Source organism: Anoplolepis gracilipes, chromosome 13 (assembly GCF_047496725.1).
Source record: "Anoplolepis gracilipes chromosome 13, ASM4749672v1, whole genome shotgun sequence".
Lineage (NCBI taxonomy): Eukaryota > Metazoa > Arthropoda > Insecta > Hymenoptera > Formicidae > Anoplolepis > Anoplolepis gracilipes.
The window spans coordinates 2,034,917-2,055,079 of record NC_132982.1 but is presented as its reverse complement, the minus strand read 5'-3'; the positions used below and the strand labels follow the sequence as shown (position 1 = coordinate 2,055,079).

The following is a 20,163-nucleotide window of genomic DNA, read 5'->3' as shown; positions in this document are numbered from 1 at the left end:
TTATGTTAAAATAGAGTATACAATGTTTTAATATAAAATATTAAATAAAATAAAAGCCTTTGTGTATATATATATATATATATATATACACACACACACACACACACACTCTCTCGTACAAATATATCCCATTCTACTCTTTATACATAATTTTTTATGAATTTTCTTCTTCATCAAGTATTGTGAAGAATCAATTTATATAAAAACATTAGACTGTTTCTATTTAAAAAATTAAATTGATCCTCACATCTTAAAAAATAATCTTATTTAAAATTTAAGATTATCAATTTTTCTTCTTCGAAGAAAAATTCTAAAACAATTATGACAAATTTGTTCTTTTAAAAGGTTAAGGATATAATAATGTATTAAACAATCGGTTACAATTTCCAATATTAACTTGCATATTAGTAGAAATGAGAAATATAACAAAATATTTTAAGTGATACAATTTTACTAATTTTTTCATATGTTTACGCACTTGCATTTCAAATAACAGAAAAATGTTTAATTTTTTTCTTTTCAAAAATTTATCTATTTATCCGTTTTTTTCATTTTCTCACATATTTCTGATATTTACAATTTGTAATTATTCAGTAAACACAAAGCAACAATAACCATTACACCAATATTATAATTTCTTATCAATATAACGTATAAGGTATGTTATATATATTATAGTTACATTGTTGCAGTTACATTGAGTAAGAAATTATAACATTGATATATGTGACTGTTTTGTTTATTCAGTATTTATACTTATTATCAATATATAGAATGTTGGATAATTATTCGATGTTTCTAATAACATTCAGTTTTAATTACCACGTGTATGTTGAAAACAATTCAAATTGAGATCGAAAAACTATCTATACAACTCATGAACCTCCTTGGAACATTTAAAAGACATCCCATCTAAACAAAAGAAATATCTAGTAAACATCCTATTTTAATCTCAGGAGATATCTTCAGATATCTCGAGGAAGAACAAAGTATTCCTTTTTTAGTCCTTGGATCAGCGTGAGGATATTATGTGGGACACACACACACAAAGATTTATAAAAAGGACGTCTTTTTATACTGAAAAATTTGCTCCTAGAAAAAAATTTATATAAATAACACAAACCTATTTATAAACATTCTATAAATATCCTTCAGTAAATATTTGAAGATTCTAATAAAGTAAAAAAATATCTATAAATCTATATAGAACATCAAAATGAGACCGTTCTAAATATTCTGAATAAGTCCAGAGAATATGCAAAGAAGATTTTAAGAATAAATGTTTATGGAATATTTTAACCCAATAAATACTAGATATTCCTGAAATATTTATAAAATGTTCCTAAAATCCAAAATGAATATCTCAAGAATATTCCAAAACATTCTGGAATATTTAAAAAATGTACAGAGAATATTCAAATAAGCACAAAATGTTCTTTCTTATCATTTTGTGTACTGTTTTATTCTATTTTTTTATTTCATTTTTTATGTTCCATACATATATCACAATTTACACTGAATGTTCCTTATTACATACAGGTAATATTCATAGAATATTCTGAATATTTCACAATTACTTGAATGTTCTATGGACATTTTTCTACTATTTCAGGATATACAAAATTTTTGGAATATAAATGGAATATTTCAGGAATATCTAGCGTTTATTGCGATCCTTAGAATCATCCTGTATATGTCCAGGACGGTTTAAAACATTGTAGGACAATTTGTAGAACGTTTCAAGATATCATAAATATATTTTATAAAAATATAGATACATAATTAATTTTAATTACATAGGATCTTTTATATAGGGTATAAGTTTATACGTATCTAATGTGTTCTAAAGAACATAAATTTCGAGATACAGGATGGTTAAAGTTTTAAAAATATTGAGTTGAAGCAGTTCCACTACCGTATCGGTAGTGGATACTGTAGTGATATCTCAGAACTGAATCTCTAGATTTTTTCTTTGAGGTCATCTTAAATTCTTAGTTTATATCACCTCAATTGAAAATATTGAAGATTTAAGAATTGCTGTGAAACAATCTGTAATATACCTAACCTAACCTGGTATGTATAATAATATTTTTGAACATATTCGGCACTCAATGAGAAGGAGCATAAATTCATATATATGTACCATGTATATATAACATGGTTAACAGTGCTAATTTTCAACAATTCCTATAATTTTGATTAATTTTGTTTTTATCAATATATTTTTTGAAACTTCATTTTTAATCTTAAACACCTTTGTAATAACTTGAAAATTATGCCATTTGTATTGGTGTATATGAACTTTTTTTAATAAGAAATTATCCAAAAAAATCTCCCACCGAAAATTTTTGCACATGTTTAGAAACATCCTGTATTCTGAATTGGTGGTCGTTTCTAGATGCAAATGATGCGTGGCACATATCGCACGCGCGTGCCACATCGCTGTTAAAGCGCAGAATCGCAGAGAGCGAGACGTCATTCGGCTGGACGGACGGTCAGTCAACGGGGGAACGCGAGAAACGATATTGCATCGCTAAATATAATATAGTAAGGTACGCGGTTCAACTATTATCTCGTACGAATATAGAAGGCAGTATGACGGTGATGGTGATGGTTATCGTTTAAGAGACATCCACTTCGTTGTTCTCGTTTTTTGGCAGCGATAATCATTTATGCGAACATCACTTTGTTATATTTCTTGTGAAGGCCGATTGTGGAAAACGGAGTAGTGAATTTGTTACAGGGACGAGCGTATCCGTAAATAAAATATCTAATAAGTGAGATATCTAAGTAAAGATATTTAACAATATAAGTGTCTCTTACATTACTCTTGGAACTTACGATATTTTTGACAAAACTTCTTCGTCAGGGTTGGATCAATCTCGCCGTTGTCGTCATCACGTCTATTGAGACATAAGTACGACTCTTAATACTTTCCTATAAGAAAAACGTATATATGTATATAAAATCTATGAAGCTCCTGAGCCGTATAAAAAAAAGAAAAAAATAGAAAACTGAACACCAAGTGTTAGCATTAGCTCGAATTGTATATAGGCATGTGTGAAAATTCTTATTATATTTTAAACTTCAGCTTTTAAAAATAAACATTTAAAATTGAAAAATATTGTTCTTTTATAATTAATAATTATTTATTATGAATATTAATAATTAAATTAAGAAATTTTAATAAACATTTTTATATAATTTTAATATAATTCGTGTGTGTATTTGATATAAAAATGTTAATGTTTAAAAATATTGAGAAAATATATTTAAATAGATTAATTAATTTAATATAAAACCAAATTACTTTCAGTTAAAATTTACTTATGACAATTTTGTTGTCTTATGTGTATTTGAATTAAATTTCTTAGATTATTATAGTTATATATTTCTAAATTTAATTTTAAAGCACTATATTTTTAAGAAACTAAAAATTACTTTTTCTTAATTTAAGCTGTTTTAACTTTATAATTCTTTTTGCTATGTTAGTTTGTTTTATTAATATTATTGTATTTTTAGTACATATACATATATGATTACAATATTTTACAATTATTGCTATGCAATTTCTTACATTATAAAATTATTTTTTCATATTTTAATTTAATTTTAATATTTTTAAGTGAAGATATAAGAAGTAAAAAGACCGATATAAAAGCCGAAGTGATAAATAATAGACAAAATAGACGAAAAAATTTGATATATTAAACTAAAATGTACATATTAAGAACGTCTTGGTTTATTTTTATTCTATTTTTAGCAAATAAACAATAAATATACACAATAAACAATAAACAATAAAAACGCAAGATAATAATATAAAGCTAATAATAATAATAATAAAGATAATAATATAAACGCAAGATAATAATATAAAACATAATATAAAGCTTCAGTCAGTCAAATATGTATCTAAAAATGTCCAGTAAAATATGCAATGTAAGTCAAAATATTATGTCAAAAATGCAGTTCGAGGCGGTCATCTAGATATATAACCTATCAGCACATATGTTCAAAAGATGTTTATAAGAAATTCACAGGATATTAAAATATGTTCTAACATTCTATGGATTTCTAATAAACATCTTTTGAACATGTGTGCTGTTAGAATATATATATATATATTTATATATATATATATATATATATATATATATATATATATATAAGAAACTTTATCGATTGCTGTTAGGAAGTGCAAGTCGCCAAAACAGGAAGACCGTTTTCTTGATATAAAGTAATGAGTTCTATAAGAAAGGAGTACACAAATTGTAAAGCTTGAAAATGATTTAAAATATTAGAAACTTAAAAACAATTTCTCTCCCCTTTTTTTCTCTCTGTCGTTTTCATTAAATTCTCACTCTTTCGTATTTTGTTTCTCGTTCTTTTGGAACTTTTTTATTTTTTCTCAGTTTCTTTTCTTGAAAAAAAGTTCATATTTATATACAATTATACAATATAAATATATATAAGTATATATATTAATAATATATATATATATATATATATATATATATATATATATATATATATATATATATATATTAATAATTATCAGTAAACTTTATTTTATATTAGAATGCTTATTGTTAGTCAAATGCAAAAAAGGCGCTGAAAGGGAACTATAAATACAATCTGTATCTTTTTTTACTATGCTATTTATACTATCGTTGTAGAGAAGATCATTTGTTGGCTAATTACTAGACAGAGAAAGAAACTGTGCTTAAAATGTGACTCATTTTCTTAACATCGTATTAGCTATTCTAGGATAATATAGGATTATTGATAATTATATATAAAATATGTTTATATAATATGTTTTCTTTCTTTTGTATAAAATCTTTGTTTGTATCTAAAAATAAAAAAAGAATTGAAAAAAAGTTGAAAAATAATTAGGAAAATCATTTTCATATTGTTTTTTTTAAGTTAAATTTGGAGGATGGAGACGTTCAAGTTTTTTTCTTAATTGTAAATTTTTTTGTTTTGGACTTTTTGCATCGTAATATCTCCGTTTATATAGGATTTGGGATCCTTGTCGATCGAAAATATCGATACTTTTGTGATATAATTGAGAAACTATCGACTTATTAAGAATTCGATTCAGTTATTAAGAATATGAAAACTTAGACATTCGTAACTGGGCGGCTTGCATATAAATATCGTTCGCTTGTTACGCATGACTATTTTTTGTTGCGTGTGACAGCACGTGACTATTTTTTGCAGTGTGTGGCAGTGCGAGACACTACCATCTGATTTTGTAATGGTTTACGTTGACGTAAAGTCGCTTGCTCACGTGTCTTAGTTTTCAATGTCAATCCCGATTGTAGATATAGGATAAAGCTAGGAGAAATTGCGCAGTAGGAGAGTTTGCGCATTTTTAAATTTCAGTAAATAGGATAAGATGCGCAGTCGTGTGAGGAGCAGTGAACACATCACTCACAGAAGCTTCGGTTAAATTTATGTGTTGAGTCAAGTACCTAGTTATCACTGTGTTAATTGTGTGTGACAATTTTTTGCTTGGTTTATTGAAAAGAAGTGCTTGAATTTTTAGGAATGTTCTGTATATTTTCATAAAAAATGTTTTATCTCTAACTATCAAATAATTATAACTATAGTTTCTAAGTTATTTTTTTCTTAAGATAAATATTTTATGAACTTTTGAATTACTGTGGAAATTTCTATCGCTGATCACGTGAATATGCAATCTTTCCTACTTAATAAGGATAGTTTGTATTACGCTAGTTAAGAGAGTTTGCACAGAGATTTCGTTTATTTTAATGAGAGTAGAGATTAAAATTAATTTGTTTATTTAATTAATTTCAAAATGAAACAAAAATAAATATTTTTTTTTTGTTTTTATCTTAAGTACCTGTTTATTTGTATTTTACATAAGAAATAAAATACATAAAAGAAAATATGCATTTTTAGTTTTTTTCGAAGCTGTTTTTCTCGTGCAAAGTATCATTTTTTTTTTTTGGTTCGTCTTATTAATATTTACAACAGCGAAATGTTTAATTACCTTCCACGTGTACAACACATTGTTATACATCTTTGTTTCACTCGAATGTACGTACTAAGTTAATTTGTCTCTGATCGATTTTGTCGCGTTTATCTTCTGTGCTTAATTTATTATTAATTTGTTATTCATTATAATGACACTTGTAAAGGACCACAACCAAATGGTCGAAACGTCGTATTATTAAATAAAGAATTTATTGGCTAGTTTGGTCGTTCTAATCATATTACCTACTATCACTTTTTTGTTTATATTTCTTTTTTTTTTTTGACTGAAGTCTATTTAACTGTTTTAAAATAATGAAATATACAATATTAATTATTTTTCAATTTATTATTATTATTTATTTTCTAGTAAAAATTGTAGTAAATTTTAATAAATTTTGATGGAAATAAGTAATTTACATTTGGTTTTAAACTAAAAATTATCTTTTTTTATCCATACGCAATCTCTCCTATTCATGTGCGCAATCTCACCAGTTGATTAGGAAAGATCGTGCAAAATTGAATATTTGAAAAAACTACATTATCTTATATTAAAATTAGTAAATAAATTAAAATCTTCACTAAAGATGCATAACAATAAAAAAATACATTTGTGAACTTATTTTTAAAAATTATTGAATATTCGATTTTTAGTGATTTTTTTCAAATTGTGCGCAATTTATCCTAACTTTATCTTATATTAATTGCTTATTATCCGACTAATGTTAATAAATCGAGCTAAGAGAGAAATGCGCTAAAACAAAGCATAAATTCTTTCTTTGTAGTATGGGTTTATTAATAATTAAGTTTAGTATGTTTTGATCTCTGAGTTGACCATTATCAGTATATAACTGTCAAAATATTATAAAAAACATTTGGGTTACTTAGATATACAATTGTAGAAATACTACATTAATTAAGAGTCGCATATGGTCTATCATGAACTTATTGTTAGCAAAGCACCGCAATATAGTACTTACGCACAGAGTTAACCTCCAAGGTTTTAGCCGTTGAAGATGATATGCACGTTGATTGTTGTTAATGTGCAATTATGCGTTATTGCCCGAAATCGGTACGATGTCACGCATGTATGTACATACGCAATACAATGTGATTAAGTTAATTAAAATTCTGATCAAAGATTGCGACATGTCATATGTCATAATCGAACAAACGAGTAAATTGTTAAAAACGTTAGCCGAGCACCAGCACCACATAGTAAAAATACTGCTCAGCACTTTGTTATTACGAATCACAGATCGAATAACCATGAGTTTGCATGCACGAAGTTGAAATATTAGATGAAGAATCCGCCCAGAAAATAATTGATGTTGGAGATGATATTAATCAAGAGACAAATAAATAGTATAAACCTATAGAGTGACATGGACAAGTTATATCAAGCTTATCTCGCAGCATTTGTCGAAGGTTTAAGCCTGACGCTCGTTGATGTCATTCAAATGCATTGTTAGCGGTTTATGGTTTATACATGCCATTTTTATCAATGTAATATCATTCGAGTGATTATCAGTCGCGTATCTTTTATGATGCTCGGCTCGTTGCGATCTGGGTTGTGTCGTAGATTTCAAAACTACATTTACGTGAATTATTTACATGCATTCTACATAACGCTTACACTTTTTTCATAGACAATGTAAATTATGTAAGCTATTATAAATTAGATGTCTGATTGAAAAAAAATAGTAATTATTAAATGGATTATAAAATATAGAGAGGGAGAATGTTAATATAATAGTATTAATGTATACAATATAATATTTTATACTACAATAATATATATAATATTTATTTTTTTTTTAACAGTATGAAATCCAATTTGTTGAATCCTTTGTTGATTTTTCATGATACTGTAAAATATTGTGTTGTTATGTGTTTAAACCATATACAACATAAACGAAACATCTTTGATAAGCCATATTTTATAGATTATTCATTGTCGACATAAATGACGTATGTATATTAAATGTAGTATACATTATTTACGCGTAGACTATTATAGTTTAACGGGTGAATGCCCAACTTTGGTTGCGATGGATATTGCGTGCGCACATCTTATTGATTTCTTGAACATCGTACAAACGCGCACTAAACCACGGGTAGACTCACTCTGTGCGTATATTGCGGAGTTTATTGAGTTCACGATAGTCTTTAATTAATGTATGTATTACATGAGTGTTTACAATTGTAAATCTGACTGATCCAAATGTTAAGTTTTATATAATATTATTATGACAATTGCCGATGAGCAGTCCAAATCAGAGACTGAAATATATGAAACTTAATTGTTAATAAAATATAACATTAAAAAGAAAAAAATTCGCTTTATTTTATTGCGCCTGGCTCTTACAATTAGCCTGATTTCCTACTAGTAATAGGAATACATTTCGGCATTTTCTTTTTTTTACGGATTTTTATTTTTTTGCAGTATAAATTTTTTATCATCCAAAACAGGAGGACAAAAATATTCTATCTGGTTATATAAATACTTTTTATTATTTTCATTTATTATTTAGTTCAGATAGATTAATCAGAAATACAAATTTTTATAAAAGTTATTGAAAAAAATGCACATATATGTACATATTATATATATATGTATATACATAATAGATTTTATATGTTAGATTTATTATTTTTGAAAATGTTATATATGTGTGTATGTATGTGAGAGAAATTTTTAGTCTGTGATAATTTTTCGAATGAATATCGACATCATTAAAAAAAAAGTTCAATTTCTAAGTCATGTAACTCATTGTCAAAAAGTTGAAATAAATTTTTAGAAATACGTTTTGTAAGTAAAATGTTATACTTTTTGGCACTTGTGTGTACATAAAGACTTTATACTGGGCATATAATAGATTTTATAGATTTAATAGAATTAAAGATTTATTACACTTTTGAAAATGTTTTATGTATGTTATATGTATGAAAGGAAGTGTGTTTGCTGCGTGTCTCTGATTGCGTATGTATTATTATGTAGGTTTATGCTTTTCTTTGAAAAAGTTATATGAATAAATATACAAATGTGTAATATTTGTAACAGAAATGAGTATCCAGAAGTCTGAAGATCTCTTATCAGTAGTTATACCAGCTGAACTTTCACCATCTCCAAATTCACAAGAATTGTTTATAAATCAAGATCAACAGGTATGTTTATTATTATAATTTAATCTTTATGCATATTCTATCTATCTGTCTATTTATCAAAACGGTCGCAGCTTAATATAAATATAATATGATGTATATGTAGACGATAATACAGATTTTTCAATAAAAAACAACTTTAACAAAGTATCGTAAGGCTTAAAGAATAATGGAAATAAATGTAAATAATTGATTTCCATTATTTGCTTCTTAAGCCCTGCGATAATTTGTTGATTTTTATCAGAGTCTTTGTCACATTTAAAGAACTTTTCCTTAATAAAAGTTTGATCAATTCTTTATTAATCTAGTAAGAGTTATCATAGGTTTTTTTACGTTAATTAATATGCATAATACATATTTAAAAAAATGCAATAATAAAGATATGCAATAATAAATAAAGATATTGTACTTATAAAGACATTATACAAAAAGTACTTTGTTTCACGATTTGTATAAATTATGTCACAGAAAAATAAATGGCCTATTCTATATATATAAGGTTTGTTCCCAGGATTTGTTGCATATATGTATTTATTTCTTTAATAGGATGAAGAAGCGTCTGATTGTCCTTTATTAACACCTAGCCCACCACCTATTCAAACAGATAAAACTCCACAGTTGACACCAATATTCAATGCTCTGGAAGGCGCCTCATTAGAGACAATACCTACACCAACGCTTGAGAATATTAATACGGAAGATGGACTTAACTACATGAATATAGTAAATAGCTCGAGTAAACCTTTAAACGATGGTATGTTTTTCTCAACTACTTCAATGCATATACATTTAGTATACATAAATATTATATAATATTTAATATATATAACTAACTATATATATATAAACTATAATATATATAAATATATATATAAACTATAATATATATAACTAATGCATAACTAACTCATAATTTTTAATGATATTATTTATGAAAATATACCCAAGTAGCACATATTTGTTTCAAAAACGTTTCTGATTGGCCAAAATGTCCACTTAAAAAACGTTAAGGGAAACGTCATTTTCTAACAAAAAAAAAAAAAAAAACGTTTAAGAAACTGTCAAAATACGGTTTTTTTGCTTTATTTGTAAAAAAATTTGTTTATTCACAAATTTAATAAAATAATGCATATATGAATATAATCCATTTATTTTCGGCATGTTCTGAATCTCTTGTCGAGATTATATCAGAAGTCAAACTGACAAAAAAGACATAATTTAAATTATACTTTTAGTACCTGTTCTTTATGTACATGTTATGAAAAGTTGAATACGAGTAAGTCTGAACACGCCACGTAGCGGCAAACAAAAGAACACGTATATTATAAAATAGATCTTTTTTGTCTTGTCAAAAAGATGATCAAAAAGACATCTTTTTGTCGACTTAAAGTAATTATGACTTTTAGAAGACATCTTTTAGTTTTCTGTGCTATCTGGGGATCATCTTAATAAGTACAGTCTTAATAATGTGTATATATATAATTTTGAATTAAAACATTAATTTTTGTTTTATTTATAGAAACGTAAAATATACGTTTCTTAAATCATGATTTTAAAAATGTTTCTGTTGAAACGTTTCTTATTGGTGCTTGACGGTTAAAAAATATTGGATACGTTTAGAAAACGTTTATAAAACGAACATGTGCTACCTGGGATAGTCGCGATCAAAAGTATGTAGGCACTCTTAAATTTTTCATATTTCTTATTTTGTTAATAATATATAAATACTAAAAAGAATAACAAATTTTAAAAACTATCAATAGTAGTTTACTTCAATCCTGAAATTTCAAGCTTTAAAATGTTTTTTTAATTTTTCGTTTGCAATAATTTTTTACCGAGTATCAATATGTCTGAGAAACAGATATAGTTTCAAAATTTTGTATCTCGGCTAAAAAAATGTAGGAAAGTTTAAAAAAAGTATTTTATACGGAAAATGTTGTAGTTTATGGAACTTGACTTAAATTTTTCGAGAGAAATTTTTTTACCGAGCTGCAGAGTGTCAAAAATACAATTACTAATAGCAACTTTATGCGTTATCAGTACATTAAAAAATTTTTGTTTTTTCCTTGTTTTGTGCTTTAAATTTTATAATAAAAAGAACATTGTTTTGTTTCTTCAAATTTTATTGTATTTTTGACACTTTGCAGCTCGGTAAAAAAAGTTTACTCGAAAAATTTAAGTCAAGTTCCATAAACTACAACATTTTGCCTACAAAATGCTTTTTTTTAAATTTTCCTACATTTTTTTAGCCGAGATACAGAATTTTGAAACTAAATCTGTGTTTTCAGACATGTTGTCGATAGTCTAAAAATTATGGTAAAAAATTATGATCGCAAAAGAAAAAGTAAAAAAATTTTTGAAAGCTTGAAATTTCAGCTTCAAAGTGCTATTAATAGTTTTTTAAAATTATTTAATCTTTTTAGTATTTATATACTATTAACAAAATAAGAAATACGGAAAATTTAAGGGAGCCTAATACTTTTAACCATGGCTGTATTTATAAATATATTTATCACTATTTATATGATTCTTATTGACTGTTTTATTCTTTTATGTTTTTCTTTTTTATTATTGCGAGAAAAAAAGTCCATAAACAGAGAATTAAAAACAAAAAGTTACATATTTTGATAGTAAATATAAAATAATAATATTAATTATATAATTACATATATATAATTATATAATTAATTATATAATCATAAAAAGCAAATATAATTAAAATTATTGCTTTTTTAAAGCTTTTAGTGTACAATTATATAAATATTTATGGCGTTGGAAATAATTGTCGACTTCAACCTTCAAGAATCAACGTTACATTGTTAAGTGTTGACTTAAAACTGTTAAATGTCACATTGAGTTAAGAGAGTTTCAATTCTTTTAAAGATGTAAAAATACATTCCTTGAAATAAATTAGCAATTCGTCAAAGAAAAGAACATGCAAATTCCATTTTATTTATAACAGCCTTCTTTTTAAATTGACGTATACAGAGTGTTCCAGAATTCTAGAACATAGAGTGGACAGCGTGTTTGTCTGTACCAGAAGAAGTGACTTTTGTCTCAGCAAAAATGTCGAGGCATCAATAATTTTTGAGTTACAAGCAACTGAAAAAGACGGATTTTTTGCAAACCAAATTTTGTAGAGTTAAAAGATTAACATAAGTATAATCTTCAGTTAATTGTAGTTGCAGTTTAATTTACTAAAATTTTTATTTAAGAATAAAACAATAAGTAGGCTATAGAGAGCAAAAAATAATTCACAAATAACGGTTACAAAACAACTTAAGTATTATATTGGTATAAATAAGAACGAATATATTATAATATAAGGTATTAATACAATATAAAAAATAAATAAAAGCGAACGTTTTATTTAAGATTTAGTTACAAAGATATATAGTAGCAAAATTTGGAAGTTTGCAAAAATGATGACCTTTTTCGACATTTTCGTTAAGGAAGAAATTACTTCTTTTGGCATGGACAATCACATTGTGCATTCCGTGTCCTCAAATTCTGGGACACTGTATAATGTATAATGTTGTATTGAATGTTTCAGAACCGAGCTCACGCGATCCTATGGTGGAATCCACTAGCAGCGGTAGTAGTAGTGATACAAATGAACCTGCTTGCGCACAATTGTTGACACAATTGAATACTGCCTACCAGCATCTTGCACCGGATGCTCAAGCTTTAGTAAGCATTAGAAAATTAGAATCTTATACTTTTTACAAATTTTCAGTATATAGATAAAATATAATTAGTATGACGGAGAGATTTATTTATCAAGAATGTGTATGTATATTAACTAAAATGATAATCATTATATTAATTTCACATAATAGGAAATAATTTACATGCAGGAATAATGAAGATAATGAAGATAAAAAAATGTATATATTACTATCTAAAAATCAATTAATTTTATCTCAATTTCTTTATTTTTAATAAATAAATAATTAAATAAATAAATAAATAAATAAATAAATAAATATATATATATATTTATTTATTTATTTAATTTACTTCTAAAAATAAAATAAAAAATGCAATAAATGAAAAAATTATATTTTGCATTTTTGATATTTTTTTTAGAATTACTTGTTGATTATGGAACTATTTTATCCTATTTATATGTATATGCCTGTTGTGCTTAACATATTGAATGTTTATTATTGCAAGATTTACGAATTTTGTCTCTGTTATTCGCAGAAGCGAAGGGTATATTAATGTTCTTTCATGCATTACATCTGTTACAATCACCTGGCACAGATGAGGAATACTTTGTCAAATGCATCACTAATGAACGATGCTGCGTTATGATTGCATTTGCAAAACTCCAATCGCAATATTTTTCTTCACGCCCAGTTAAGTCGTTATCTTGAGCATCAATTTATTATCTCAGTTGTTTATATGCATAAAATTTTAATATAAATAAAATATGACTAGGGTGACCATTTTTTTAGGTGCTTTCAATCAAAAGATTATCTCGTACAAATAGCTTAATACTAAAAACAAATCGATTTATTTAATACTAAAAGAAAGAGAAAACACTAAATAATTTTATCTGTCCTCGAGACAAAAACTATTTTAAGGGATTGCAGCGCCTCCCTTTTCAACTAGCTTCAGACACAGTCTGGTTTACTTGCGACAAAATGACTGACCAATATCTCTTAGCGCCAGGCCTCTTATCATTAGTAATTTCCAGTGCTTTATTATAAAATTATTTATAATTTATAATTATTTATAATATGACTTGATATCAGAAGGAGGAGTTTTCAAATGATTGTACTTATTGTTAGATATAAGTTTTAGAATTTTCGCTAGAGCCCACATTACCTGTTTTCGGAGCAAAACGAGGTTTATCATTGCACGGTTCCACATGAATTTGTAACTTTATATGTGAAGTGGTTATGTTCTGTTAAATAGACTTTTTTGTTAATAACATTTTAATAATGACTTGTCTTTTTTTGAAAATTTTTATATGTTTTATCTTTATAATTTTGTTGTTTACTATTAAAAAAAATTGAGTTTTCGTTGAAATACTACTTCTTGAGGTTGATCATGTAATTTTACTTTTTATTTTTCATTTTTTATTTACCAGATTTCTTGTGAAATTTTTCACGCATAGCAATTATATGTATATATAACTTAGATATATATAATATTATTAAAATAATTTAACTATTATTATAAATATGTATATATAATTTATAATTTTAATATTTAATATTTATTTTTTTAAATATTTATAATTTATAATTTATAATTTTTAAAATTACTATTTTTATATTATTATTTTTACATATATGTACGTACATAAAAATAACGTTTTTTGGTGATATAATTATAATAGTATACAGGGTATCCGGTAAAGATTGAATCAACGTAAAGGACTTTTCTATTCGGGTTGACCTGCTCTATCTGCCCATGAAGGATGGGGCGATTATTACCGGACACCCTCTATATAAAACCTTCATTCTGTCTGCATTGCTAACATGAATGTGTATCATACTTATTCAATTCCAAAGTATATGTATATTTATTAATATCCTAGATTTCTATCTTTCCGCAAGCTTTCTGGCGAAAAAGTTTACGTAAAAAGTTTCACATTTTCGTGGTTAGAACAGTTACATGATCGTGCGAAATCATAGCTGATCATAGAAAATTCATGTGAAACTTTTTACTTTTCACGTTTCCGCTCTACAAAAAAGTTATATGATTGATATTCTGCATATTTATTTTTTTAAGATTACCTTAAGTTGTTTATTTTAGGACGTTTTAAAACTCTCTAGCCAATTAGATGACCGAATGGAATCTTAAGAACGTACTTAAGATGATAAGACTTACTTAAATATAAGAACGGACTATGAATACTGTCCTTACTCTGTTAATATTATTTTTAAATACATTTTAAGAAAATGATGAACAATATAATTATTATTTCCAGTGTATATGTATATAGAATCTGGAGAAATAAAATTTTACATTTTTAATAAAACTAGGTGGCATATATAAGTTACATATAAATTAAATATAAATTTCTTAATTATGAATTATAAAAATATAAAAAATCGGGTAGAAATTTAACGAAATTTGCAAAAATTCTGAAAGCTCCTCATAAAAAAAATAAAGTCTTAAAGAATTCTGACTTTTGGTCACCCTAGGATTGGTACATTTTCATTACGTCGTCACACGCTTAGAACAAATGCAGATGTTACAATTATCAGCCTCTTTTTTTTTGCCTTTTTCCCACAATTTTCATTTATATGTCCTGTAGTCTCGCATTGTGATTGAAATGAATCCGATAAGTGGACAAAGGGATTCCGATTTTTTCAATGGTTTCATAAATGTGTATACTAATTCATCGCTTGCTGCTTGCTAACATCGCCATATATATTCATGCTTTAACTGTTTAGTTTTACAACCAGGAGAACGGTGGTAAGCCACCGCTCGTTGGGATTCAGTTGGTGGTGCCGAAGCCGCCCAAAGACTATCGCTTCATGAAGTGGAATTGGTCGCTAATACGGAAAACGTGTTACTGGACCCTGATGTCGATATTGATCGGATGCGCTGCCCTTGTTGTTGGCATTATTGCTACGATGCCTAAGAGGTATGTCGATACGTATATGCTTAAAAGTTTCTATATAGACTATATGTGCCTAAATATATTTAATTATTTTACATAAATTATATATGTATTTAAACTTCTGAAATTTTACATGATTCATACTTTTTAAAAGTATATATTATTATTGCTACAAATTAATAAAGTTGTGTATAGTAAATCTTATTTATTTTTATATTTTTTTAGAGAAACATGAAAAAAATATCTTTAAAACAATTATTTTTAAATTCATGTATAACATGTTTGACGTCAATAAATAATTTTAAATTAATAAGATCTATCTTGAGAGTGTGTTTTAGATTTTATTTAAATGTATTAATAACATGAAAATAATAGATAAATTTAAGTAATAAATTTTAAAGATCCAATTTAGAAATTTCTTTGTGGTTCAATCAATTCACCTCTATATGTTTAAACAATTTTATTTGATATATAAAAATGTGTAATTACATTTAAATAGATAAAAAATAAGTACACGGACCAATATACTAGTAAAAAATAAAATAAATTTTTAATATGTTTGTTCAAGTAAAAAAGTGATAAAATCAATAAAAGCGAATAATAAAATTATTGCTGTAATAAAAATCTATAATAGAAAAAATCATTATTTTTATCAAATTATCTGCACTATAGATGTGACCCTCCGGTGGAATGGTGGCAAGGCAGCACTTTCTACGAGATATTTCCGGCGTCCTTTCAGGATTCGATAAAAGGAGCCGATGGGATCGGCGATTTGCGTGGAATAATTATGCGGTTAGATTATTTAAAAGGACTCGGAGTTCAAGCTATTCGATTGAATTCGATATTTCCGGCGTCGCATTATCCAGAATATTACTCGGAAATTAGTAATATGATGGATGTAAATAAAGATCTGGGTACATTAGAAGATTTTTCTGCTCTTGTGCGTGAGATCCAAAAGCGGAATATGAGTATAGTTTTGGATTTGCCTTTATATCCGTTTGTAAAGAACTTAAGTAATCAAGCGCCACATATAAGGAAAGTGAATGGAACTGAATGGCTTCAGGATAGGCAAGATCCCGTGAATGATCCAGTTCGCGAGCCATCCGCAGTGTCTACATCAGTCGAAACTATTCGTACTGTTTTAACATCTATACCACCACCGTTAAAAATAACAAGAAGGGAAATACCCTCGTCGAGTCGTTCAAATCATCAGCAAGAAGATTCCATTAGTGAGGCTATTAAAATTTGGCAATTGAGAGGAGTAAATGGCTTCTATCTACAGGGATTAGAACATTACGTCAATGAAGATACATTCGTAAGCAGTCTAATATATTGGAAGTCTCTTCTACATCCTAATAACATTTTCATTTGTCATATGAAAGTCTTAGAGGCCGCTACTTCTACCGTTGCAAGGAATTCTATTTTATCCAGAATAAATTTACTTGATGTAACTCTTCGTTTGAATAGTACAATGGGTATCAAGGCACAGATAGAGCAAATTACGAAGGGTGTACTCTTCGACAAACCTGCTTATCCGTGGATACATTGGTCTGTAGGTGGTGTGGATACCAGTAGAGTAGCTTCTACCATAACCGTCAAAAACGCTAGTGTAGCTGCTTCTCTTCTTAGTATGATGCTACCTGGAACACCCAGTATATTTTACGGAGATGAGGTATGAATTTGTGATCGAAGTGCTCTACGACTAAAATCTAGAAAATCTATGTTTATATTAATATTATTTTTGTTTTGTATTTTATATTAATATTTCTAATAGCATTCCCATGCAATTATCCAGCAAACACAAATATATATTTAATAATTGTACAAGAGGCAATTCGACATTTCAGTCTCATTGTCAAATGCGATTTCATTGAGAATTAATAGGAAGATATCACTACGAGAAAGAAAAATTGTATTATGTTTATTCGCAGATAGGTATCGAAGATTGTGAATGTCAGGATCACAAAGATTTGGCACACGTGCACAATCTAGTTCCTATGTATTGGGAGAAGAAGGATAGTGCTAGTAGCAGTTTTTCACCCTTAGGCATTACCACCTGGTTGCCAGAAGCTGAGAAACCTATGGAAACTAGTTTGACAGGCACTATTAAAGAAATGGCAAGACTAAGAACGGAAACAACACCGATTTACGTTAAAGCAGTATTAAGAGAAGGTCAAAGTAAAGCGAACTGTGGTGTTAGGTAAATTTTTTTTTAATATGAAATATTTTCAAGCTTGAGATTTTTTTTTAAGTAAATATGATCTATACATATATTGATTAGAATGTATAAAGAACGATTTAATTAATTTGAAAAATATATAATTTGCATGTGACTAGATATTTGTTATTTTAATGCAGATTTTATATTTTTCTTACATTCCAGATTTTTTGGTTTCCTAGATAGCAAGCACACATCATTTTGATGTCAAAATTTGTTCAGTTCGGACTAAAAATTACGTGATGTGTTTAAGATGTTCTATAACAACTGACGTTCTATAACAATTAATACTCTTATATTTGCAATTATTTTACAAAAAAAATTATTTATAGAAATAACATAATAATGACTTAAAAATCATGATATTATGACTTTTTTGTACAATATTATTAAGACGTCACAAAAATGATTTGTTTTAAATTTAGACATTATTTGGCCATGTGACATCAACGACCAACATAGACCAGTTTTCAACATCAAAGTGCTTGCTATCTGATTGTTTTACATTGATATGCAATATACTGTTGGCAAAAATATATATAATTTAAATTGATGTTATTTTGTTTAGATATGTTGAAGATGAAATGATTGTGATTGAACGATGGTATCCACGAAGAAATTCTTATGTACTTGTCGCAAATTTTGGCAATGTTACACGCATGAAGGATTTATCATTCCTTTATTATGGTGGCCATGTTGTTATAGGACCAACTTACAGAATGAATCGAGATGTGTACTTCAAAGAACTTACCGTCCCACCTGGAGAAGCATTTGTTATAAAATTAGATAAATGAGAAAGTCTCTCAATTAAAAAATACTATTTAGTGATGTTAAATTAAATTTTAATTTTTATTACGTGTGGAACAAAATTGCTATATTATTAAAAATATAAATATCATTACAACGAAATAATTCTAAAAAGTTTCTATAAAATTTTTTGTCTACAAAAAATTAAGATAAAATAATCATTATATTATAACTTATAACTGATTGAAAGAGTAAAGTGGATAATTTAAAAGTAAAAAAATAAAAGAATATTTTATCATTTTATTACTTTTTAAAATGTATGTAAATGTGTAAAAATGGATTTTGCTTTAAAAATGTTTAAAACTGAAAAATTTTTTTTAAATTTATAATTACTCGTTTTAATAGATAGACAATTGGACAATTTCATTTTGATTTGATGTTGAACTTGACTTCTAAAAATTGGACTAGATAAGTCCGGTAAGAAATGGATTCAAGTTATTAGTATAAAAACTTTCACTTTATGCAAAAAGTTGTAAATCCAAATTGAAATTTCATTATTATAGATCTCATTTTGTGCATTGAAAGTACTGAACAATATAAAAATTATTGGAAAATTATTTCCATACCTTATAATTTTTCAGACATAACCTTTGTTTAACATTTGTTAAACACAAGATCATTGACTTTTATAGGGATCACAATTAAAGTTGAGGTTGGTAGTGAAGATCATTTAACAATAATAAGTTGTATTTGTTAGAACGAATAATTATCAAAATCAATCTAATAAAATTATACAAAATTATTTGGAGACCGGCTGAGGATCATTCGTTCACTCCGAAGAGTACTGATCGTTGTTCAAGAAATGATGGAGAATGTTGTATTTTTAGAAGGGTCTTATGAAGTGTGATCTTGGCCTTCCAGATAGCAAACATACGTCAATTTGACGTCGAAAATTTGTCATTGTTGATTCAATGACGTCATGATCAAATAATACTTAATTTAAAACTTTTTTGTCTTTCTTGTAACATCTTAATGACGGTGTACCAAAACGCTATATCATAATTTGTAAGTCATTATTATGTCATTTCTATAAATAAATTTTGTAAAATAATTATAAATGTAAGAATGTCAACGGTTGTAGAATTCCTCAAACATATCCAGATAGAACAGAAAGTCATAACAATGTCAAAATGACAAAAAAATGATCGAAAAGTGAGTTTTTGTAGTCATATTCTTGTCATTTGACGTTACTTTGATATTGTCGTGACTTTCTGTTCTACTTAAGATCTTGTATATAATATTGTTATATATGTATTCCTTTGCTTGCCGCTACGCGGCGCACCTAGACTTAACTGACCTGTATTCAAGTTTTCTCCATAAAATGTTTATAAAGCCTAGAGATTTAAGAATAGAAGGCATAAGAGATCGGAAAATGCGATAGCGAAAT

General features: G+C 26.8%; 1 protein-coding gene across 5 annotated transcripts; it reads left to right on the top strand.

The window, feature by feature from the left end:
* The first annotated feature begins 2,437 nt into the window (after positions 1–2,437).
* On the top strand, positions 2,438–19,834 carry LOC140672375 (maltase A2). 5 transcript variants are annotated; one of them, XM_072904481.1, is made up of 9 exons: positions 2,559–2,777; positions 2,870–2,917; positions 9,068–9,171; positions 9,715–9,922; positions 12,722–12,858; positions 15,582–15,775; positions 16,424–17,423; positions 17,683–17,951; positions 18,538–19,834. In XM_072904481.1, exons 3-9 carry the CDS (start codon positions 9,070–9,072, stop codon positions 18,761–18,763), a joined length of 2,136 nt encoding a protein of 711 aa, XP_072760582.1. In that variant the 5' UTR covers positions 2,559–2,777; positions 2,870–2,917; positions 9,068–9,069; the 3' UTR covers positions 18,764–19,834. The 5 variants fall into 5 exon arrangements, with proteins under 5 accessions (XP_072760583.1, XP_072760582.1, XP_072760585.1 ...); XM_072904482.1 differs by lacking the exons at positions 2,559–2,777; positions 2,870–2,917 and adding an exon at positions 2,438–2,552; XM_072904484.1 differs by having other exon boundaries at positions 2,559–2,917; positions 15,594–15,775.
* Positions 19,835–20,163: the final 329 nt, after the last annotated feature.

Coding starts and splice junctions, on each gene's coding strand:
- LOC140672375 (XM_072904482.1), top strand. CDS start 9,070: ATGAGTATCCAGAAGTCTGAAGATCTCTTATCAGTAGTTATACCAGCT. Junction 9,923..12,721: donor GAGTAAACCTTTAAACGATG/GTATGTTTTTCT, acceptor TGAATGTTTCAG/AACCGAGCTCACGCGATCCT. Junction 15,776..16,423: donor ATTGCTACGATGCCTAAGAG/GTATGTCGATAC, acceptor TCTGCACTATAG/ATGTGACCCTCCGGTGGAAT.